Below are 24,032 nucleotides of genomic sequence, written 5' to 3' on the forward strand. Positions count from 1 at the left end.
TTAATAGGACACCCGCCACAAACACGGTATATTAATTTGTGTGGGCTATATATAGCATTAATAGGGCGCAAAGAAAATCTGCGCCCAATCTGTTTGATCACATACGGACTACTCCTTCCATTCACGAATAAGTGTACTTCTATCTTTTGTCCTATATCAAAGTTTTAAAATTTTAATTAACTTTATAGAAAAGAGTAGTAACATATATAACATAAACTTGGTAATATTATGAAAGCACATTTCAAAACAAATCTAGTGATACTAATTTAGTGCCATAAATGCTGCTACTTTTCAAATAAAAGTGGTCAAAACTACAAACTTTGACTTAGGACAAAAGCTAGAAGTACTCATATTCGCGAACGGAGGGAATAGATAACAAATTGTGCAATTGTGTGTCTAGGTTTTGTCGATCTGACCAAGTGAAAAGAGGCGAGAAAGATGAATGTTCTACTAATAAGAAAATTTAATACTCTTTCTAAAAGGGTGTAATGGGGATTGTAATTGCCTCTAGACATCAATTTAACAAGTAACCAAATAATTGATATGTGTCATCAAAATATATCATTATATTTATACATGGATGAAGGTTCTAAACACATTTTTCTTGTCACATACAGTGTATATTTTGTTAATAAAATTGTTGACCAGAAGCATATGCACGCCCTATACGCCGAAGTAACTGGAATTCAATTCAAATTTTTGCCTAGATTGACATTCGTCACTAAGTACTATATATTTTGCTGAATGACGAACTAGCCTAAATGTTGTAGCTGGGCTAAGACCCACAATAAAAAAATGTGCCATATTTACTAGATAAAAATTGGTCATTACGCGAAAATGCAAACCGAGCTCGGGCTCCATGGTTTTTTTAGAACTTTATCAAAAATCACTAAATAATTGCACATGTTCATATGGATGTATTTTTTATGTCTGTAAAGTTTGCTGATGATATACATTATGGTGAGATCTGGAAAAAGACAAATATGTGAGATTCACTATTTAAAACGGACACATTTGTCTTTTTGTGTAGCTCTCATGTTAAATTTTCTCAATGTGAAACTTTATATAACTATATAAAACTTCACCCATTTTTCTTTTCTCCGCGCATAGCTTGGAACCCACATACCAAGGAGCATGTCGCCGAGTTTTTCTTGGACCGTCGTACCTCTGCTTTCATGTGAGTAGCATTTTGAAACCAACATGCTATAAGGCTATAGCCATAATGGGAGTAAGTTAGCTAGGAACATAACAAACCAAGGATAATTTACTTATGTAGCAAATAGTTAATGAAAAGAGAGATGTTTGTGATAACATTATACGTTACCATGACATAACACACTTCAAGGCAAAATGAATGTACATCATAACTAATGAAGATTTGCATGATACTACATATTTGTTGCTACCCACTACGAAAGGTAATACATATAGTCTAGTGTCATATGCATGACACTAGTCTAAGTTACTTTCCATTAAAACTAGCCTAAGTAAGCACATGCCCCTGATTGGCCCATGTGACCCAGCTGCCCTGCATGCCACTAACCCGCTCATTTATGTGCACTGACTGCTCCACTAATTGCACTGTGATGCAATGTACCCTCCGTCACGATTTAGAAGACGTGCTTGAAAATTCTCTCGAACCTAGGTGATTATTGATTGGCTGTAAGATGGACTGAAAAATAACATTCACACTACGCATGCATATAAAAATAATACAACGGAACACTAATTACCTGCAAGGAGTAAATGCAATGTGTCCTAAACCTTGTCTATTATGAAAAATACACGTAAATTTAACAGTGTCTTCTAAACCATGACGAAGGAAGTATTGGATAGTAGTACCAGCATTTGCTGTGTGACAAGCCGAAAAATCAGGGGCAAAGTTCGAAGAAAACGGGGAAAACATAGACGCGGAGTAATAAAAACATAGTACATCCATATGAACACGTAGACTTTTTTGAGAAAATTTTGAAGCTTTGAAATATTTATTTGAATTTTGAATAAAATGAGCTTCATGGAGCCCGATCTTCAAAATGCCTCACTCGTCGTTACATTCATTGTTAACATGCTATCTTCTCTCTTCTCTCTTAACAAAGTATGGTCATGCATGTCCCCCTCTTCCTTCGTCCAGCAGTACATACGTTTCAACCATTCCTCCTTGCTTAGACCCCCCCCCCCCCCCATCTCTCATCTTCCTATCGATTTTCCTGAAAACTGCCTCAACTAACTATCCACCTATTATTTACTTCAAAAATAAAATTATATTATCTTTGATAAACCAACGGTGTTACAGAAAAGGTGTCCATGAGTGTTTATCAAATACAAAATCCTATCCTCTTAATATGATTAGGTAAATCAAAGGATGTTTTAGTAGAATATTTATATCTTGGCACAACACATGAGCAATTATCGTTCTTAAAATAACGAAATGCAGGCTGCAATGTTTGCCGTGGACACAAACATGATTAGTAGCCTGGCTGTCAGCAAAATGTAATTTTGATAGCATATTATGCATATTTGTTAGTCAAATCAAGGATCTAAAACCTTGCGCCCGACTTATAGACTGAACTAGAGGAAGTGCGATTGGTGCAGTTGCCGCACATTTGTATTTTGTAGTTATATGTATTGTCTTATACGAGCAAATAGAATAATGGATTTATAGTCCGTTTACATGACATTTTTTCCTATGTAGAGGAAAGAAACATGAAAATAATGATGAAACTGGCTCTCATGCAAGAGCCTAGCTATACGCGTACAGTTAAACAAATGTAATAAAAAGGAATAAAGAGATAAAGAGAAAATAAAAAAAAAACTCTTGTAGTCAACTTTATAACTAACCTGTTGTATGAGTGATTATAAGCGATTATTATATATGATATGGCAATATCGTATGTAGCCAGCAGTTAACCTTATAAGTTATAGCTAACCATGCTCTACAATTGATGTCGCTACCGTACATTTATATACTGTATATATTTAGCAGTTATGTCCACTGTCCCACTGACCCAATATAGTATACACGGCATGCACGTAGTTTTAGATTACCAATTTAGCTAGCTAAGTTTATATTATATGTGATGAAAAATGTATGTTTAAAAACTACGTCTGTTTAAGAATCTAATGATATAATTTTTATGATATATAATGTATATTTTGTTAGTCAAATTAATGATCTAAAACTATACATATGTCTTTTTTTAGCAAAGTACAATCGAAGTCGCTCACATACACGAGCATACACTCATCCCTATGAACGCATGCACGCATACCCTATACCTATGAGCACCTCCGAGAGACTAAGCCGGCACATCATCTTGAGATTGACGAAGTCGCCACTGACGCCTTCGCTGTCGACGGAACGTCTCCTCCCGCTGAAAGCACATTGCCGGAAGACCTGAAATAAATCCAGGAAAATGCAAGCACGAAACGTCAAGTCTGGGACTTGAACTCTGATGAGCAGGGGATACTAGAGTACTCCTAACCATTCAACCACGGGTCGTGTAAACTAAGACAGAGGGAGTATATTAATTAGCAGCAGTTACTCCTCAGTTCAACTCCATCGATCAGACTGACTAGCTAGCTGGAGCTAGAAGCTACCCGATCCTGAGAGTGGGTTTTCTACCGGTTTCGATCGGCATCTACCGGGTACTGTGATGTCATACAAATTGGCTGGGGATGTGTGCAGGTACTGCTTCATTATGTAAAAACACCATTGGCTAAGACATATACACCATGTTATCTTCTCTCTCTTATTCAATCCAATTAATTCCTTACCCAACCAAGTGACGTGTCGGACAACTAGTAAAGAGCCCCACGACACAGTGACTAATGGGTATGTTTGAAGTAAGAAGGTGGTATTACATCCCACATCCATCCATGTGTTTTCAGTCTGATTACGTAATTTGTATCTATTATATCTTTTAAACAAAAATCCAATTGACAAACTGTTTTAATATTAGTAATCATGATATTTAAATCTTCAAAACAAGATCAATTTGGACACGGTTGATTTTTTTTTCCAATTCAAATTATTTTTTCTTCGATATCGGGTACTATTTTCGAAATCTTGAAATAGAATTATCATATCATTTTGTCAAATTATTTTTCATGGTTGGGCTGAGTTTTCCATACGATTTATTTTCTATGGCACGGCTATTTTACATGTTTTCATTATTATTTTCATGCACTCTCTTTTGCATATTTCATTATTGTACCATCCGGTATACGCTCTCAATCCATGATATTATATGACATGCATGTCACAAAAAGCATGTCCTCAAACTCATATGTGAAAGGAGTTTGTGATGATATAATTTTTATACCATACATCTCATATATTAATAGTTTTACCATTGGTCAAAGGCTACCTCAAAAGGCCTATTAGGCACTATATATGTGGACGGAGGGAGTACCTAACATATGGACGTGGGCATGATCATGCATGGATCATGCGAGTTTTGACCATGGACAAGATCTGCGCGCATTCTATTTCCATTTTCGGATTTGGTAGCCTTTATCACACTGCCCCAACCACCAAATGCCAACAACTCTGCTCGAGCGGTATAAATACGCTGGCAGCAGTTATTAACATGTCTGCTGTCTAAGTAAGCGCATGCACCTGATTGGCCCATGCAATCCAGCGCTATGTATGTGCACTGACTGCTCCACTAATTGCTCTGCAATGCAATGTACTCATTATATCATCACAAACACCTTTTACATATGAATTCGATGATATGCTTTGTGTGACATGCATGTCATATAATATTATGAATGGAGGGAGTATACTAGATCCCGTTCTTATGTGAAGCTTATTTTCACAAAAGCTTATTTCCACAACATGGCTCAAAAGAACTAGCCCTTAAGAGCATCTCCAAACACACTGGATTATTTTGAGCGGACTGGAGTGGGTCTATCCCCATTTGTCCGTCTGAATCATTTAACCATACAAATAGCACTAAAAAATGAAAATAATACATAATATTTATATATCTATATCTATACCTATTAAAACGTGGGATAGGGTTTCTGCCCGTCCGTCATGAGATTACCCCCTAAGTTATTAATAATCATCCAAGTACTCAGTGGCTTGAGCCTCACCTCTCCACATGGGAGACTTGGGTTTGAATCCCACCTCTTTTACTTTTCTGCATTTTCTCTCCAATGTTCGTTGACGTAGGATAAAGTTGACTGGCCCAAGCGTCGGTTAGCTGATGGGCTGCACAATGTTGTAGTTTTTTCCCGGCTACTCTGTTTCTAATGTTTGCTTTCTTTTTTTGATAGATTCAAATGCTTTGAAAAAATCATATCTTTCAAACTTTAACTCCAAATTAAGTATGTTGTATGGAAATTCCTCAGAAAAATGTGTAAATTTCAAATATATATGCTATAAATAGATACTGCCCGGGGCTGGTTGGCTGCCCGGGCTGACGACGGCCCACCCAATATATCATCCATCCGGATCCCTTGTGGTACTTTTTACTTAGTGATACCTATCTGGTAAAGCAGGCATCACTCAGATTAGCATGCTTGCTGAATCATAATCACCCTGGACATCATCTTTTCCTTCGATGGAGAACCCAGTTTGCAAGTACTAGCACAAAATGTCCCCTATGTGACAACAATCATAAGAATTGTTGCATGGCATCACTATGTTTTCTACTTTCCTCGCTCCAAAAATCCCGCCTTGCCATTAAAATCGCAAAGGGTGCCGAGTACATGTCCATATCAAAGTAACCTCGGTGGAATGAATTCAAGCACGACAGTGGTCAGTTGAGTTGCATCAAGAGATACTCTGAAGAAGGAACCCCGACAGGTTCAGAGATTAAGGCCTTCTTTGGTTTGGAGGAATTTCATAGGAATTTTATAGGATAACATTTTTGTAGGAATATTTCTTTTAGAGCCTTTTGGTTCATAGGAATGGATTCCTATTCTTACATAGGATTGGTTCCTATCCTTCACATTTCAAAGGGAAATAAACATGAGCCTAGACTAGTAGACTCAATGGAAAAAATTCCTATGATGTGAACCAAATGACATCTCTTTTTCTATTCATACTCACGGGATTTGAGATACATGTCATATCATTTCTTACAAGTTTCCTATTCCTATGATAATCTTATCCTATGAACCAAAGGAGGCCTAACAAGCCGCTCAACTGGAACCCCAGCAGGTGCAAGGAACAACAGCGATCGCAGGTGATGGTACAGCATTACTCCCTTCCTGGTATTAACCTTAGTTAGTGTACATTCCTGTGCAACTTTCCTGCAAAATGGTTCTCATGTTAATCGATGATGACAAAAAAGAGGAACACGATGTCACATTGGAGACATGACAAGTTAACTGCAGTATGCACATGATAAAGATGTTTCGGAATTGCTAAAAGAAAACAGCCTAAAAAACAATACCGGTGCACAAAACTGGACACAAATGGGTGATGGGTCATTTATGGAACACTGTGACTGAATGATGTTCAGACAAGCCGTTAAAAAATTCACAGAGAACTCTTGATCGAGGGGAAACTAATAAGAAGCGAAGCTGATGGAATGAGTTGCAATAGAGATAGAGGGAGCACATAAAGTTTGAGTGCATAATGGCAACTAAAATCAAATCTGATAACTTCATAACCACACAGCAAACATCAAGAACAACAAAATCAGCAGTAAAAGGCAATGGTGTCTTTTGGTTCACTTCAAAATTATGTTTAGCATGCAAGCCTGTCCCTTACAGCAGTTCAGCTGAAACAAATCACAAGACAGATGGTTCATTGACAGTATTGATCCCTGCTTAGTAAATTGACTACTCACTCCGTTCCTAAATATAAGTCTTTTTAGAGGTTGCACTAGAAGACTACATACAGATGTATATAGACATACTTTAGAGTGTAGATTCACTCATTTTGCTTCATATGTAACAAATATTTCACACCTACAACATGGGCAATATATGGCAAGGTTGAATGCTATGTATCAGACAATGTCTGAAAGAGGAGGGAGGTTGCTCACGAAACAAACTCAATCATACTATGATCTATGAAAACCAGGGAATCTCACTTTTTGACTACACAAGACAGCATAGAGAAATATCAAAAGATAAATCAATCTTGACTCCCAGTCGTGAACCAAGCCTAATAATATGGCCTGAATTGCAGGACACAACACCACCTCTAGCAATACAGCCTCAGTTCCAGCAAGCATTCCTTCCACGCCACTATAACATACGAAAAAATGCATGACAACAGAGAAGAAGACCCAAGGGCACTTGCAAGTGGGAACCCTGTAAAAATGCAAACCACTCCTGACCCAAGCGCAGGCTTTATAATTTTATAAATTGCGAATGGCAGCACTACAATAGATCTATCATCCCCTCAAGTGGTAGTACCTGTAGCATATATTAGCCTGATGAGCTGCATCATTATTAGCTTGCTCATCCTTGTTGCACACACATTTACTTTCTCACAGCAGTCACAGCGCTTCCAAAGGCAGGTTGGGCCTAGCAACTAAATGTCTTAAAGTCGGCAGATGCATCTGAATGAAATGGCTGGGTTGCTGCATCATCAGACCCACTGAGTATTACTTTTCCATTCGCCACAGCTTCTGCAAGAAACAAAAGGTCTGCCTGCTGCTGGATACCGTGCACTTGTAATGGCTCCAAACTGGGAGTAATCAGCAGCAGTTTATGAAGAGAGCTGGCCTTCCTCAACAAAATACAGACTAGCTGCAGCTCATAGCGGTTCCAATTGAAGTTTGTAATCTTTACCACCTTGAGGTTTTCCAGAACATCTGGTGGCTGCTCTAACCCCACATAGTCAAACGAATCCACCAAGGGCTCGTGGGGGGCGATGGGGAACTGCAAGCACAAATCGTGATCACTTTAGAAGCATTATGATGAACTAAAAACACAATAAAGATGTCAATGCACTAAAACGACAGACTGACTACCAACGAAACTCAAACCTTAAAAAATATATTAAAAAAAAGGTGTTAAACCTGCACAAATAGCCTTTCCAAATTAGAACAGCCGCTCTTATTGAGAAGCACGTAGATGTTTGCAAGCTCAGGGGCCTTCATTTCTAACATAATCAACTGTAGTTCCGTCATGCTTCGAAATAAGTCGCCCCCCATCTTGGTCGATTCGGCATGTGAGGTTGCATTAAGCAAGGAAGACACAACCTAATTAAGATGACATCCACGGTTAACAAACAGTCCATGATTCCACATATCGCAAACTAAACCGAAGTCCAGCAGAGAGAAGTATACACATACAAAGAGGACATTGCTGCAGATGGTGAGGGTGGTTAGTCACTGAACACCTGATAAAGTAGAAATGTTAACAGAATTCAGTCATTTGAGCATGAAAATCATCAAGCATGGTAAGGTCTGAAGAAAAATCGACAAGAATATTTTTTCAATAGCCAATAAACCTTTTGGCAGATGAGGACATTGCGGCTTTTCTGGACGCCGAAACGGATGTCGAGGTCGGCGAACAATGCGTCGCCAGGGAGATAGAACGACGAGAAGAAACCGCCGCTGTAGCGGAACGACCGGACGCTAGGAACCGCCGCGAAGTCCACCGCAGTGAGGTAGTTGCAGTCTACGATGGTGACGCTCCTGAGGCTGGTGAGCCCCATCGCCGCCGTCACGGCGACTCGACTGATGCCCGTGCAGGAGTGGAGGCCGAGGACGCGGAGGCGGGGGCACAGCGCCAGCATCCTCGCCAAATCCCGGTCATCGAGGCGGACGGAGTGGAGGAGGACGGCCTCGAGGGCGGCGGACGGCCGGGCGGTCCTGCTGTGGAGGCCGGAGACCCAGATGCCCCGCAGCGAGAGGCGCGCGAGGGCGGGGCCAGCCGCCGCCGGGAAGGGGAAGAGGAGGGGCGTGTCGGGACTCGTCCGCAGCTCGACGCGGAGGTCCTCGACGCCGCATCCGGCGGCGGCGGCGAGGTAGCGGCCGAGCACGCGGGCGCGCATCGCGAGGATGTGGACGACGAGGGAGTAGCGGTCGATCCGCCCGCGCCGGCCCTGGGACTGGCGCAGCTCGAGGGACTCGAGGAGCTTGTTGGAAGATGGGGAGGCGTAGGGGCGGAGGTGGTGGTGGAGGGAGGCGGAGGGGTTCCCGTCGTCCTCCCAGCGGCGCGCCCAGAGGCCGCGCCAGGAGCGGGAGAGGGACGAGGCGAGGATGGCGGACCTGAGCGGGAGGAAGGAGAGGATGCGCAGCTGCAGCGGCTCCGGTAGCGCCGAGAGGTGGTCGTGCTGGCCGGTCTCGCCGTCTTCTGCCGGTGGCTGCGGTCTCTTCGCGGCGGCGGCGCCGCCGGATTCGAGCGCCATTGTTCCCCACTCCAGTCTCCACACACACCCTGCGCAGTTGTTCTTGACAGGCCAGGGTGAGCCAAAATCTTGCTATCTTTTCTTAAGACCATTTCATCAAGCTTTATTAATTCGTCATAATATTTACGTAACCGATGAAAGATTTTTCAGATGATCTAACCAAATATGACGGCCATTACCGAGGATAAGAGCATGCTTAGTTAAATTGTAAGCTTCAAAATTTATACTCATATGTTCATAAACAAAATTACATGAAGTAAAAGAAACCAAAAGATCTATGATCTCTTGAACTATCGCATCATAGCTGGCCGAGCTACGCTTTTGAATATCATCGATCACTACCTTGCAATCCGAGCCGACCTGGATACTCTGTATGTATAGGTTCTTCGTCAGCGCCAAAGCTTCCAGGGTCGATGGATCTGAGATAAACCTGAAAACAAATGTCGAGGCTTCCAGAAAAGTGCCTTCTTGATTCCTAGAAATCACACCGATAGACCCAAAAACATGCCTGAAAACCGCTCCATCAGCATTGAATTTTGCATAACCAGGGACGGGCGAAATTCAATGTGACATATTTTGTGGAGTAGTGCTGGCAGGAACAGATGCAGTTTTTACCTTGATCTTCGTCAACTTCCTTAGATAAGAATTGATGAAGCCGTGTACTGTTGCCGACGACTATCCTCGTGAATTACTTTCCTCCTTGCTCCCCAGATTGCCCATAGAGTTACCACTAGTCGAACAAAATCATCTTCAACCAATATCTCATGTAAGGCAAAGATCCTATCTTTGACGCTATCCTCCATGTGAGCATTCATTACCTCCACTATAGGATCAGGTGCTAGCACCCAAACATTGTCTGCCATAGGGCAGAATAGTAGTGCATGTCGCCATATATCCCGAGCGCTACAGAGAGCACATGTGTGGATTATCGCCATATTCCGGTGCTGCAGCAAAACCCCGCATGGGATGGATTATCTTGCCTATCTCCAAACGTAACACCCGAAGTTTTGAGAGAACCTTGATGTGTCAAATAGATGTCCACCGATTGTTCTTCAAGTGATTCACCGACGTGTGAGACTGCTCATCAATCCAACCATCTCTACCAAGTTTAGTGTGCAAGATCATTTGATATGCCGACCGGACAATGAATATCCCCTTGCTTTCCTCATGCCAAGTCCAAAAATCTGATACTCTTCGCGTACACACCGGTATCTTGAGGATCTCATCCATATCAAAATGTGTAAAGACCTTCCTAACCGGTTTTCGTTCTAGGAGGCAGTCGTGATCTCTATGAGCTGAACAACCATGTCCGAAAGGTTAGGTACCAGAGAGATAATAGGCCGTTTGAAGTTGTCCCGTGATATCCAGTTATGTATCAAAATACCCGTGCTAACATAAAGGAGACCGTCTACAACTGATCGATTGCGCAACCATCATACAGACTTTGCGCCACACTCAGCCCTGGTCGCGTACCCAGCACCTGTAAATTTGTGTTGGTGATTGTAAATTAGGCCCCTCTTGGCTTCGGTGTATTTTTATACACCTTTATTTATTTTACAGGTGTATAATACTGATCACATTTGATTTTCAACTGAAAAGAAAAACAATCGATGAAGGTCTATTATTTTACAGGGGTATGGGGTTGTGAAACGCCAATCCACTCAAGTCCTTAGACACATATATACTATTCCCTCCTTTCATAAATATAAGTATTTTTAGAGATTTCGCTATGGATTACATATGGAGCAAAATAAATGAATCTACACTTTAAAATATGTCTATATACATTCGTATGTAGTTTGTAAGGGGATCTCTAAAAAGACTTATATTTAAGAATGAAGGGAGTAGTAAGTGCCTACATACGGAATAAAATACTTGCATACAAAGTAAAATACTTGCGAATACCATGTAAAAGAGCATTGCATTGTCTTCAACAGTTTTTCCCGTAGGATTAAGAAAAGCAAAGACGATTGTCTTCATGAAAAAACAACTCTTCCTCTTCCTTGTAAAAAAGAGCATAAAGAAGAAACATTATTATTATAGCACCCAGCCCCAGGATCAACTGTTGAAATTGTTTGTTTCGACGGTATGTGTACCAACCAACGCGGTAGTTCATATATAATTTCATCGTTCCCCTCTCTAGCAACTGGTTCTTCACCATGGATCTCCACCATTGACACTGTCTGATTATCTCCAATTACAACCCTAATACATAAAGAGCAGTTGGTTTACATATTTGACGTAATAAATGAGGAAACGATAATAACTTATGTAGACAAGTATATGCACAAAAAATTAGCATGAACAGATGAAACTAGCATGGAATATTCTATTATATATGAACATATGCCCATATGTCTTTGGTTAACCACTGCTGGTAACATTTGAAAAGGGCAGTGAAAAGAAATTCGCCATACCTTGTAAACCACTCCATACCCACCTGCCCCCAGCACTGACTCAGCAGAAAAATCAGATGTGATGGCTTTCAAATATTCTAGTGGGATTCTGGTTGGTGCAGCATTTGAATCTTGAAGCCTCTTCTCGAGTTCATCATATGCACTTGCCATATCTTTGTTGCGTAGATGCCTCAGACCAATGAATTGCACAGCAGGTATCGAGTGATGAGAACAGAAGACTGCATCAAAGAGGATGACAATACATATGAATGAGTACTAAATCAAAGGACACAGAAACGAAACAGATCATCCCCCACCACCATCACCACCACCCATCTCACCCCCATAACTAAATGATCCAAGCCATGGTTGTTAAAACCTAGACAGAAAATTTTCCGTTCCTGTTTGAAGGCCAAACGTCTACATGTAGGTAAACAATAGCTGTACTGCAGAGTAACTTCAAATAAAGCTGAACAAAAAGATAAGCACTCCAGTTTGGAACCAAAATCTAGAGGCACAAAGGTTCACTAAAGTAGACCGGATACAGAATCATACCGAAGCACTAAATTTCTCCAGTATCTATGATTGAACTCATGATCCGCTGAAAAACAAAAAACTAGTGTCCAATTGTTTACCGGCACAAAATATATACCAAGCTGTATTTCATCCATTTTTTGGGTCTGAAGGTGTCAGGATAGGATTCAAAGGAGCTTGTATATACAAAATGTAAAGCTGGCGGCTGATTGGTCGTTCCATAAAAGTAGTCGAGAAAGATCTGAAGTAGCACTATTACTAACCTGGAAGATTGATATGTTGGGAAGAAGCTAGCTAGCTTTGCTTGCTGAGGAAACGTCCAAGCGGAGCTGCAAAGTAGACCAAAGATGCAGAGCAGAAGGATTTGACATGGGATTGAGAAGACTGACGCAAATGATATGGCTCATGGGTGCTGCCAAGAAGCACGGTAGGTGACGACGGACCACTAAACATATGGGGAAGTTGGTAATGATAATACCATATTTGTTCAGTTGCGTATTAATCGGTGTCAAATCATGACATATGCACCCCCAATTTCGCATTAATTAGAGGCCCACGAGGGCGAAGAACATGAGCGGACGATACCTGCCGCCGGAGAAGCTCGCGGTCGTGGCCGCGCCGCCCGCCTACCAGCGGAGCTGTGTGCGGGGTCCCGAGATCCACCGCGGCGAGGAACTTGGACGAGGTGGGCGGATGGCGCGGCTCCATTGCCCCCCGACCACCGCTCTGTCGTCGCCGCCTCGCCGGTGCCGGATTTGGGAAGAAGAGGGACACCTTCGCGCCGCGTGAACAGAGCAGAGCAGGGCGTCGGGAGTGGGCTAGAGAGGCTTGATACAGGCCCAAGGGCAAAATATGGGCCTGATGGCGGAAATGAGGCCAACTAAAATGAAAGAGGAATCCCTCGATAACAAAACAAAAAAACAAATTAAAGAAGAAGGTTACCGGGGGCGTGCTTGGAGACCGAAAACACTAAGGCCTTGTTCGATTGACATGGAAGTTAAAGGATTTGGCAGGGATTGAAGAGATTAAATTCCTAACAAATCAAATTCTCCTCCAATCCTCTTGGGAGAAGGATTAACCGAACAAGGCCTAAAGCTGTGTTTGGATGTTGGAAAAACTGCTTAGAATTGAAATAGACTGGGAATTTGAAATCCAAAAGAGAAAAGGAAATGGACTCCAATTCGTTTTCTATTGTTTGATTGTGCATGAAATTTACTGTTTGAATCACAGGGTGACACCCAGTTCCAATTGTTGTATGGATGTACAAACCATGGAATCGAATGATTTTTGAGTTTGAACAATACAAACTTGTGTACATGTATGAAAACTAGTATTCCGTGTATACTTGAATATTTATATATTACTACTTTACAAACAAATCAAACTTTAAGAACACACAAATTTCAGATTTTAAATTTGGACCGCATGTGTGGAGCTACAGTGAACACCACGAAAGTTCGAGCTCCACAAGGAAGGGATGGCTCCACTACCGCTATCTGGCCATCTCTCGGGCCGGGCCGGGCCAGAGTAAGCCCGACGTAGAAAACCTGGGCCCTAGCCCGGCCCGGCCGTCGGGCCTAGATTTCAGGCCAAGGTCTGGTCCATCACTACTAATTTTCGTCGGGCTTCGGGCCTCGGGCCGGATCCCTTTCTTGAAACACAAAAACAGCAAGCCCAGGCCCGATCCGAAATACTCTTCGGGATCAAAATTCAGGCCCAAGCCCGGCCATGGACAAGGTCGGGCCGGGCCGACCAGGCCAGGCTGCCCATGGCAGATATACATACAACTAACCTGGCGAGAGAATGTGAGAGAGAGAGAGAGAGAGAGAGAGAGAGAGAGAGAGAGAGAGAGAGAGAGAGAGAGACCGAGGAGGAGGAGCTTTGACACATAGAATCCACGCTCAGCTCAACTCAGAAACAAGTAGATGGACAACTACACCGGCATCCCCGGCTCCGACGTCCTGCGCAGCCTTGCCGACGGCCAGCTCGTGGCCGTCACGTACATCCCGCGAGGGGAGCAGGTGGACGAGGCCGTGCGGCGGGAGATCGTCAGGCACCGGTCGCTGCGCCACCCCAGCGTCGTCCGCCTCAGGGAGCTCGCCCTCACCCCGACGCACCTCGCCGTCGTCTCGGAGCACGCCCCCGACCTCTACCGGCGGGTCCGCGACGCCGGCCGGTTCGGCGAGGACGAGGTGCCCCCGGTCAACGCCTCCATTGATTCCTACCAACCAATTTGTTCGCCATGGTGTTTCTTTCTTTCTCTGTACCAAACCAACCGCCCATGCTTGTGCCATCTTTTCAGGCGCGTCTGCTGTTCCGGCAACTGGTGTCGGGCGTCAGCTACTGCCACTCCATGGTACACCAGTAGTAGTAGTACTGTACTACTCTTCCCCATCCCGTCCCATCCCCGATGCCATTAACAGCTTGTTAAGTGGATGGAGCTGTACCGGAAGTCTGAAACCGTGCCGTACACGTGTTAATTACGTACTTAATTTTGTGAAGCAAGTATGCCATCGTGACCTGAAGCTGGAGAAGCTCCTGCTGCTGGACGGGGGCTGCACGGGGCCTCCGCGCCTCAAGATCTGCGGCCCTGGCGTTTCAAAGGTACTTAGAGGTAAGAGCGCCTACTTGTCCGAGTAGGTTTTTGCTTCAGTTTAGAGTTAGATGCCACACTGGGAGTTGCAGTTTCTGCCTGAACCTCTGTTGCTTCATTCTTCCGTGGGTAGCGCAATTCGCAGCCGGGAGCGCCGAGAGCGTCTGACCAAACAGGGGCCTACATCCCTCCTGAGGTTTTTCAGCAAAGGGAATATGATGGCAAGGTATACATACACGCATACATATAGGGATTTTTTTTGCAGCTCATATTGGGATCCATTTCAATGTTGATATTGTTATGCACATACTTATTGGGATTCAGTTACCCGGAAACTAATTTGTTGATTCCTCAACCAAGATCGCCGATGTGTGGTCATGTGGGGTGACGCTTTACGCTATGCTGGTAGGATCATACCCCTTCCAGTGTCCTGACGACGAGCCTAGGAATTTTAGAAAGACGATTCAGGTTCATTTCTCTGTTCATGTAACTTACTCTGTGTTGCATCTCCATCCATTATGATCACAAAGCTAACGAGAGCTTGATATTGCCAGAGGATACAGAGCGTGGAATACTCGGTTCCAGATGACCTGAACGTATCTGCCGAGTGCCGTGACCTCATTTCTAAGATCTTTATTGCTGACCCGGCTGCTGTGAGTACTTGTTTAGCTTGCTATGTGCATGTAACTATGCAAATGTTGTTCGAGGAGCTATATATGTCTTTCATTGTGTTTTATCATTTCCTATTGGATACTACTGTGGAATAACTATTGTGCGGATTACGACATACAGAGAATCACGATCTCCGAGATAAGGAACCATCCGTGGTTCTTGATGGATCACCTGGCTGATGATAGCAGGATGAGCACCAAGGGGACGGAACAGCCGATGCAGAGCATGGATGAGATCATGCAGATCCTAGCGCTGGCAGAGGCACCATATCCTGGCGATGACATGGAAGAATTTGTGGATTCAGATCCCTATATTGACATCACCACATCCTAGTACGCCTCATATTCTGAAACAAATAGATTATGCTACAAGGTATGAAATCTCAAAACATCATATAGTGAAGCAGGAAAACTATATTGCTACAACAACTGTCGCAAGATGGCCAGAGGCAGAAGGGAATAAATTTGAGTTCCGACAGTTGGGCTGCCGATGCTTGATAGGCCCCAAAACGTTACTGTTGTTCACGTGGTGGTTTCCATACTTCCAATATTGCACGACATTTTAGCCTTTCGGTTTAAACAATGTTAATGTAATATTGTTTGAATATCCGGCTAATATGAGAACTGGTAGGTTATGTTGAACAATATTTAATTTTTAAATCCTTGAATTACAGGACATGAGACCAGTTATATGGCTTACCACATGAAAAACATGGTAAACATTTCCTATTTTCATTAGCCGAATCATAAGAAAAAAGTACCTTTGACGAAGGTTAGGGATGGGTAACCTCTGCTCGCCACATGGCGTGATCAGGAGCAGGCATGCGGAAAAGGACTGAGAGCTTTAGAGAGGTATACGAGCAAATTTATTTTACATAAACGGTTATTACTTTCAAACCGAGTTTCAAATAACAAGTGTTGCGTTTCTCGCATCGAAACTAGATACCATCTTGCCTATGTTACTGTGTGTGTACTTCACATTTTAAGTACTCAAATGTTTTTTATTCACAAACATTTGAGTTGTCTGAGCCGTTTGCACCATTATTTTAGTTGTAAGACTTAAACTTTGCAATAAATGATAACACTTGTATTCATCAATCGATGCAAACCAGGGCTATGTCCTCTTTTTAGAAAAAAAGTGTAAATCTGTAATGCCTGCCATGATCCCATATATATAAAATGTCAAGCATCCTTTATAGTTATTTGCTTAGAAACTTGAATATATATGGCCAAGTACCTTCACTTTTAACATGTTGTAAGTAGGACTAAATGAGATGTGGTTCGTCAATGCGTTTTCTTTACTTTCTCATACGTCGCTAAAACATCTCTAAAAAGAATAAAAAAAATAGCTCACTTGAACATATTTACACGCACAATGACAAAGTTACCAATTCCCACAAAGCATTGTTCACACACTGTTGTCTGATTGGATTCATACATGGTCCTTATTTCAACATGAGGAGGCTTATGAGCTTGTCAAACACTGGCTGCTATCATTTGGAAATGATCACAAGGACTTCGTTCAATAGATTTTGATGACAATCCTTTATGTAATCTCTATTGGACGTGATTGTGTTTATTCTCCTTCTGTAATGCACTTGAACCTTTGCAGTGAAATGGCTGTATGGATCAATAGATATAGAGGGGTACAACCTCCTTTTGCCCAAAAAAATTCAAACCAGGGGATATACCATTGGTCTCTACATACATGCTGCACAACCATATATTATTAATTAATAAAATAATGCCAAGCAGAGTTGAGCATTATACCCAATAATATCGGTGAACAAAAATAAAAGAAAAACCTAGTTCTTCCACATATGATTGGCCTCGCGCCAACAAATCAAATTACAACCTCAAATTACCACAAAATTTTAATATATAACTCAAAACTACCAAAATTGGTCAAGAAACAACCCTCGACAAGTTTTTTTTCTTTTGTTCGACAAAAACTTGTTGATATTTACCAGATTAAATATAAGGGTGCTTTGGATTTTTATAACAAAATTGAAAAATTCTTGGCACTTTCACTTTTTGATCAAATTATGATGACAATGTTGGGGAACTTTGCATGAAAAACAAAAACAATTCCTACGCTCACCAAGATCAATCTAAGAGATGCACATATACGAGAGGAGAGATTGTATCTACATACCCTTATAGGTCGCTGCGCGGAAGCGTTAAAGAATGCGGTTGATGTAGTGGTACGTCTTCGTGATCCAATCACGATCCGTCCCACGAACTCCCGATCGAGCGCCAAACGGACGGCACCTCCGCGTTCAACACTCGTACAACTCGATGACATCTCCGCCTCCTCGATCCAGCGAGCGAGGCCGGAGTAGTAAATGAGTTCTCCGGCAACACGACGACGTGGTGGTGGTGGTGGTGGTGCTAACCCGGCAGGGCTACGCCTAGTGATACCGAAACCGCGAACGGAGGAGAAAACAATCTAGGAAGAGAGAGGGGTGCCAAGGGCTTCGTGTGTGCTCTAGGGGCGCCCTCCCCTCTATATATAGGTGGAGGGGCGTGGGGAACATGCCCTCCAAGCCCTAGGGCGCAGCCAAGGTGGGAGGAGGTGGAATCCTAGCCCCCCTCCTTCCCTTCCATACGAAGGTGGACTTTCCACCTTTCCCAACTGCATGGCCCTTGAGGGACTTGCGCGCTTGGCTCAATAAGGCCACGATGTCTCCCCTCAGCCCATGCAAACCCTTGGGACGTGGTAGAACCCTTAGTGGACTTGCAGACTTCTATGGAAGTTTTTGGAACCTTCTAGAAGCTTCCCGGTGCAATACCGGAAAAATCCAAAACTTTTTCGGTAGCCAGAATTTGACTTCTCATATATAAATCTTTACCTCCTGACCATTCTGGAGGTCCTCGTGATGTCTGGGATCTCATCCAGGACTCCAAAATATTCTATGAAGATCTTTATCGGTCAAACCATGATGTCAAGGATTCAATCAATCCCGTAGGCAGCTCCCTTTGTCCATCGGTATGTTACTTTTCTGAGATTCGATCGTTGGTATCTCCATATCCAGTTCAATCTCATTACTGGCAAGTCTCTTTACTTGTTCCGTAATACAAGATCCCGTGACTAACTCCTTAGTCACAGTGCTTGCAAGCTTCTTGTGATGCTATGTTACCGAGTGGGCCCAGTGATACCTCTCCGTCATACGGAGTGACAAATCTCAGTCTCAATTCACGCCAACCCAACAGACACCTTCGGATATACCTGTAGAGCACATTTATAGTCACCCAGTTACGTTGTGATATTTGATACAAACAAGGCATTCCTCCGGTGCCCGGGAGTTGCATGATCTCATGGTCATAGAAACAGATACTTGATATGCAGAAGACGATAGCAATAAACTGACACGATCATATGCTACGTTCATAGTTTGGGTCCTTTCCATCAAATCATTCTCCTAATGATGTGATCCCGTTATCAAATGACAACTCATGTCTATGGTCAGGAAACCTTGACCATCTTTGATCAACGAGCTAGTCCTTAGAGGCTCACTAGGGACAGTGTGTTGTCTATGTATCCACACATGTATTGGAGTTTTCAATCAATAAAATTCTAGCATGAATAATAAACAATTATCATGAACTAGGAAATATAATAATAACTAATTTATTATTGCATCTAGGGCATATTTCTAACAGTCTCCCACTTGCACTAGAGTCAATAATCTAGTTCACATCACTATGTGATTCACACCCAATGAGTTCTGGGGTTTGATCATGTTTTGCTTGTGAGAGAGATTTTAGTCAACGGGTCTGAACCTTTCAAATCCGCGTGTGCTTTACAAATCTCTATGTTATAATGTAAATGTTGCTAGCACGCTCCATTTGGGACTATTCCAAACGACTGCCCCACTATACGAATCCAGTTGGCTACTTAAAGTCATCTGGATTGGTGTCAAAGCTTACATCGACGTAACCCTTTACGCCAAATTCTTTTATCACCTCCATAATCGAGAAACGTTTCCTTAGTCCTCAAGTTACTAAGGATAATTTTGACCGATGTCCAGTGATCCATTCCTGGATCACTCTTGTACCCCTTGAAAAACTCATGGCAAGGCACACATTAGGTGCGGTACACAACATGTCATACTATAGAGCCTACGGCTAAGGCATAGGGGACGCCCTTCGTCCTTTCTATTTCTTCTGCCGTGGTCGACCTTTGAGTCTTACTCAAATTCATAACTTACAATACAGTCAAGAACTCCTTCTTTGACTGGTCTATTTTGAACTCTTTCAAAATCTTGTCAAGGTATGTATTAATTGAAAGTTTTATCAAGCCTCTTGATCTATCTATATATATCTTGATGCCCAGTGTTCAAGTAGCTTAATCCAGTTTTTCCATTGGGAAACACTTTTCAAACAATCCTATATGCTTTCGAGAAGTTCTACATTATTTCCGATCAACAATATGTCAACCACATATACTTATAAGAAATTCTATAGTGCCCTCACTCACTTTCTTGTACATACAAGTTTCTCATAAACTTTGTATAAACCCAATGAATTTGATCATCTCATCAAGCGTATATTCCAACTCCGAGATGCTTTCTCTAGTCCATAGAAGGATCGCTGGAGTCTTGCATACTTGTTAGCATCCTTAGGAATGAAAAATCTTCTGGTTGTATCAGATACAACCTTCCTCATGGAAACCTTAAAGGAAACAATGTTTCGACATCCATCTGCCAGATTTCGTAATTGGAAAATGCAGCAACTGCTAACATAATTCCAACAAACTTTAGCATCACTATGAATGAGAAAGTCTCATCGTAGTCAACTCCTTGAACTTTTCGGAAACCTCTTTGCGACAAGTCAAGCTTTCTAAATGGTGACATTCACCATCGTCATTAGTCTTCCTTTTAAAGGTCCATTTGTACTTAATAGCCTTATGACCACCAAATAGTTCTTCCAATGTCCACACTTTGTTTTCATATATGGATCCTATCTCGGATTTCATGGCCTCCAGCCATTTCTCCGAATCCGGGCCCACCATCACTTCTCCATCCTCCCGCTCAATTCTTTCGAGAGAAACTCTTACTCGAGAAGTATGCTTCATTGTCGACCTACGCCCCCCCCCCCCCCGCCCCGAGGGCGCGCCCTGATGTTGTGTGGAGCCCGTGGCCCAAGTCTCGCAACCTCCTTGTGGTATATAAGTCATTTTACCCTAAAACTTTTATGGGGATATTTTCAGGATGAGGCGCTGCCGCCATGAGGCGGAACTAGAGCAGGAGCACTTTTGTTCTCCAGCGGACAGATTCCGCCGGGGACACTTCCCTCCGAGAGGGGGAAATCGAAGCCTTCTTCATCACCAACAACCCTCTCATTGTGGGAGGACCAATCTTCATCATCACCATAAACAACACCATCTCATCTCAAACCCTTGTTCATCTCTTGTATTCAATCTTTGTGTCAGAACTTCAGATTGGTACCTGTGATTGGCTTGCAATGTTGATTACTTATCGTAGTTGATGCTAGTTGGTTTGCCTCTTGAGATATTAAATGTTTAGATCATTTATGTTATTCAATACCCCTCTGATCTTGAGCACCATGATGATGAGTGAGTAGTTACTTTTGTTATTGAGGACATGGGAGAAGTCTTGTCATAAGTAATCATGTGAATTTGGTATTCGCTCGATATTTTGGTGATGTTACAAAAGAACAAGTTGAAGAAGAATCAAGCATATTTCGATCATTATGAGAAAGTCGAGCATATTTTTTTTGAAGAATTATTTCTCTTGAGAGCTCATGATTGGGGCATGTGTGAAGCATATACTTGAGCCTCCCCAAGCTTGAGCGATACTTTCTTCTTCACGAGGCCAGAAGTTATAAACATAATTCTGATCACGATGAACCAAATGCATAGGATAAAATTTCTGGTGGAACTGCAGTTTCAAACGATTCCAATCTCATGTGTTAGTATCATCACATAGCCTATACCTTGTCAATGCCTTTCCCTCCAAAGATAAAGGGAACACTTTCTTCTTAGCCCTGTCTCCAAATAAACCTGCAAGCTTAAACAACCCACAAATTTCATCCACATAAATTAAGTGCATATCAGGATGTTTAGTTCCATCGTGTGCATATGGATTAGCTAAAAGTTTCTCAATAAGACCGGCAGGAATTTCATAAGAAATATCTTCAGTAGATTCAGTAGGTGGTGGAGAGGCAACTTTAGTGGCTTCCGATCGAGGTGAAGATACCCCGAACAAGCTTCTCAAAGGATTACTTTCCATAGTGACAAGTAGTAATAAATTTCAGCACGTAACAAAAATATTTCCTTACCAATTTCCACTCACCAAAGGAGCTTCACTCCCCAGCAATGGCGCCAGAAAAGAGTCTTGATGACACACAAGTATAGGCGATCAATTGTAGTCCTTTCGACAAGTAAGAGTGTCAAACCCAATGAGGAGTAAAAGGAAATGACAAGTGGTTTTCAGCAAGGTAGTTTCTGCAAGCACTGAAACAAGCGGTAACATATAGTTTGGTAGCAAGATAATTTGTCGTGAGTAACTAGGGACAAATGTAAATAAAGTGCATCAAGGTATCCCAATCCCTTTGAGTGCAAAGGACAGGCATGTCAAGTACTTATAGTGATGCAAACGTTCTTGAGGACACACGGGAATTTCATCTAGTCACTTTCACCATGTTCATTTTATTTGCGTTTGCTACTTTGATGATTTGATATGTGGGTGGACCGGTGCTTGGGTGCTGTTCTTACTTGAACAAGTCTCCCACTTATGACTACCCCCTCTCACAAGCATCCGCAACTACGAAAAGAGAATTAAGACAAAGTCTAACCATAGCGATAAACGTTTGGATCCAAATCAGCCCCTTATAGAATAGTACATAAACTGGGGTTTAAGCTTCTGTCACTCTAGTAACCCATCATCTAATTACTACTACACAATGAGTTCCCTTAGGCCCATGAATGGTGAAGTATCATGTAGTCGATGTTCACATGACACCACTAAGAGAATCACAACATACATATCATCAAAATATTGAACGAATACCAAATTCACATGATTACTTATGACAAGACTTCTCCCATGTCCTCAAGAGCAAAAGTAACTACTTACTCATCATCATGGTGTTCAAGATCAGAGGGGTATTGAATAACATAAAGGATATGAACATTTAATATCTTAAGAGGCAAACCAACTAGCGTCAACTACGATAAGTAATCAACACTACAAGCCAATCATAGGTACCAATCTGAAGTTCTGACACAAAGATTGAATACAAGAGATGAACAAGGATTTGAGATGAGATGGTGTTGTTGATGGTGATGATGACGATTGGTCCTCCCACGATGGTTGTTGGTGATGACGAAGGCTTTGATTTCCTCCTCCCGGAGGGAAGTGTCCCCGACGGAATCTGCCCGTCGGAGAGCAAAAGTGCTCCTGCTCTAGTTCCGCCTCGTGGCAGCAACGCCTTGTCCCGAAAATCTCCCCATAAAAGTTGTAGGGTAAAATGACTTATATACCAGAAGGAGGAGGCCAGGCGTGGGGCAGGGGCTCCACACAACATCAGGGAGCGCCCCAGGGGGGCGCCCTAGTGCTGTGTGGGCACGTGGCTTGCCTCCTATAGTGGATCTTTGGCCTAGTAATTTTTTATATATTCCAAAACAATTCTCCATGAAATTTCAGCCCATTTGGAGATGTGCAGAATAGGTATCTCTGCTATAGATTTCTCAGGCCCTGAAATCCAGCTGTCGGCATTCTCCCTCCTTGTGTAAATCTTGCATATTAAGAGAGAAAAGGCATTATAAATACTACATGAAGTGTTATATTGATCAAAAAATTTATAAATAGCAGTAATAAAACATGATGCAAAATGGACGTATTACTATGTGATTTACATTGTAATGAATCTAACACCCATACAGTTCTGTTATTGATCATGTTTCGCTCGTGGAAGAGGCTTAGTCAACAGGTCTGCAACATTCAGATCCATGTGCACTTTGCAAATACTTATGTCCTCCTCCTTGATATAATCACGGATGGAATTAAAGCATCGCTTTATATGTCTGGTCCTCTTGAGAAACCTTAGTTCCTTGGCTAGAGCAATGGTACCAGTGTTGTCACACAACAAAGTCGTTGAATCGAGTGCACTCGGCACAACTCCAGGATTTGTCATGAACTCCTTCATCCAGACACCTTCTTTAGCTGCCTGCGAGGAAGCTATGTACTCCGCTTCGCATGTAGAATCAGCTATTACGCTTTGCTTGGAACTGCACCAGCTTACCGCATCCCCATTGAGAATAAATACGTATCCGGTTTGAGACTTAGAGTCATCGGGACCAGTGTCAAAGCTTGCATCAACGTAACCCTTTATGATGAGTTCTTGATCACCTCCATACACGAGAAACGTTTCTTTAGTCCTTTTCAGCTACTACAGAATATTCTTGACCGTTGTCTAGTGTTCCATTCCTGGATCACTTCAAAACCTTCTCGCCATACTTATGGAAAAGCCAACATCAAGTCTTGTGC

General features: G+C 42.4%; 4 protein-coding genes across 5 annotated transcripts; 1 reads left to right on the forward strand and 3 right to left on the reverse strand.

Annotated features, from left to right (window-relative positions):
* Window positions 1–6,996: 6,996 nt before the first annotated feature.
* LOC123412534 lies at window positions 6,997–8,295 on the reverse strand. Its single transcript, XM_045105483.1, has 3 exons — window positions 8,265–8,295; window positions 7,989–8,171; window positions 6,997–7,848 (listed from the first exon to the last, which is right to left on the reverse strand). Exons 2-3 carry the CDS (start codon window positions 8,121–8,123, stop codon window positions 7,492–7,494), a joined length of 492 nt encoding a protein of 163 aa, XP_044961418.1. The 5' UTR covers window positions 8,124–8,171; window positions 8,265–8,295; the 3' UTR covers window positions 6,997–7,491.
* A 1-nt stretch (window position 8,296) lies between these two features.
* LOC123409571 (F-box/LRR-repeat protein At3g26922-like) lies at window positions 8,297–11,025 on the reverse strand. The gene is made up of 2 exons (XM_045102436.1): window positions 8,423–11,025; window positions 8,297–8,311 (listed from the first exon to the last, which is right to left on the reverse strand). The coding sequence occupies exons 1-2, from the start codon at window positions 9,323–9,325 to the stop codon at window positions 8,297–8,299; spliced, it is 918 nt and encodes a 305-aa protein (XP_044958371.1). The 5' UTR covers window positions 9,326–11,025.
* Window positions 11,026–11,217: 192 nt separating this feature from the next.
* Window positions 11,218–14,025, reverse strand: LOC123409572. The gene is made up of 4 exons (XM_045102437.1): window positions 13,983–14,025; window positions 12,841–13,113; window positions 11,743–11,960; window positions 11,218–11,530 (listed from the first exon to the last, which is right to left on the reverse strand). The coding sequence occupies exons 1-4, from the start codon at window positions 14,023–14,025 to the stop codon at window positions 11,513–11,515; spliced, it is 552 nt and encodes a 183-aa protein (XP_044958372.1). The 3' UTR covers window positions 11,218–11,512.
* An 85-nt stretch (window positions 14,026–14,110) lies between these two features.
* Window positions 14,111–16,171, forward strand: LOC123409732 (serine/threonine-protein kinase SAPK10-like). 2 transcript variants are annotated; one of them, XM_045102591.1, is made up of 7 exons: window positions 14,111–14,447; window positions 14,558–14,611; window positions 14,758–14,859; window positions 14,982–15,074; window positions 15,209–15,316; window positions 15,403–15,501; window positions 15,632–16,171. In XM_045102591.1, exons 1-7 carry the CDS (start codon window positions 14,181–14,183, stop codon window positions 15,851–15,853), a joined length of 945 nt encoding a protein of 314 aa, XP_044958526.1. In that variant the 5' UTR covers window positions 14,111–14,180; the 3' UTR covers window positions 15,854–16,171. The 2 variants fall into 2 exon arrangements, with proteins under 2 accessions (XP_044958526.1, XP_044958527.1); XM_045102592.1 differs by having other exon boundaries at window positions 15,641–16,171.
* Window positions 16,172–24,032: the final 7,861 nt, after the last annotated feature.

The sequence above is a fragment of the Hordeum vulgare genome, chromosome 7H (genome assembly GCF_904849725.1).
Source record: "Hordeum vulgare subsp. vulgare chromosome 7H, MorexV3_pseudomolecules_assembly, whole genome shotgun sequence".
Taxonomy (NCBI): Eukaryota; Viridiplantae; Streptophyta; class Magnoliopsida; order Poales; family Poaceae; genus Hordeum; species Hordeum vulgare.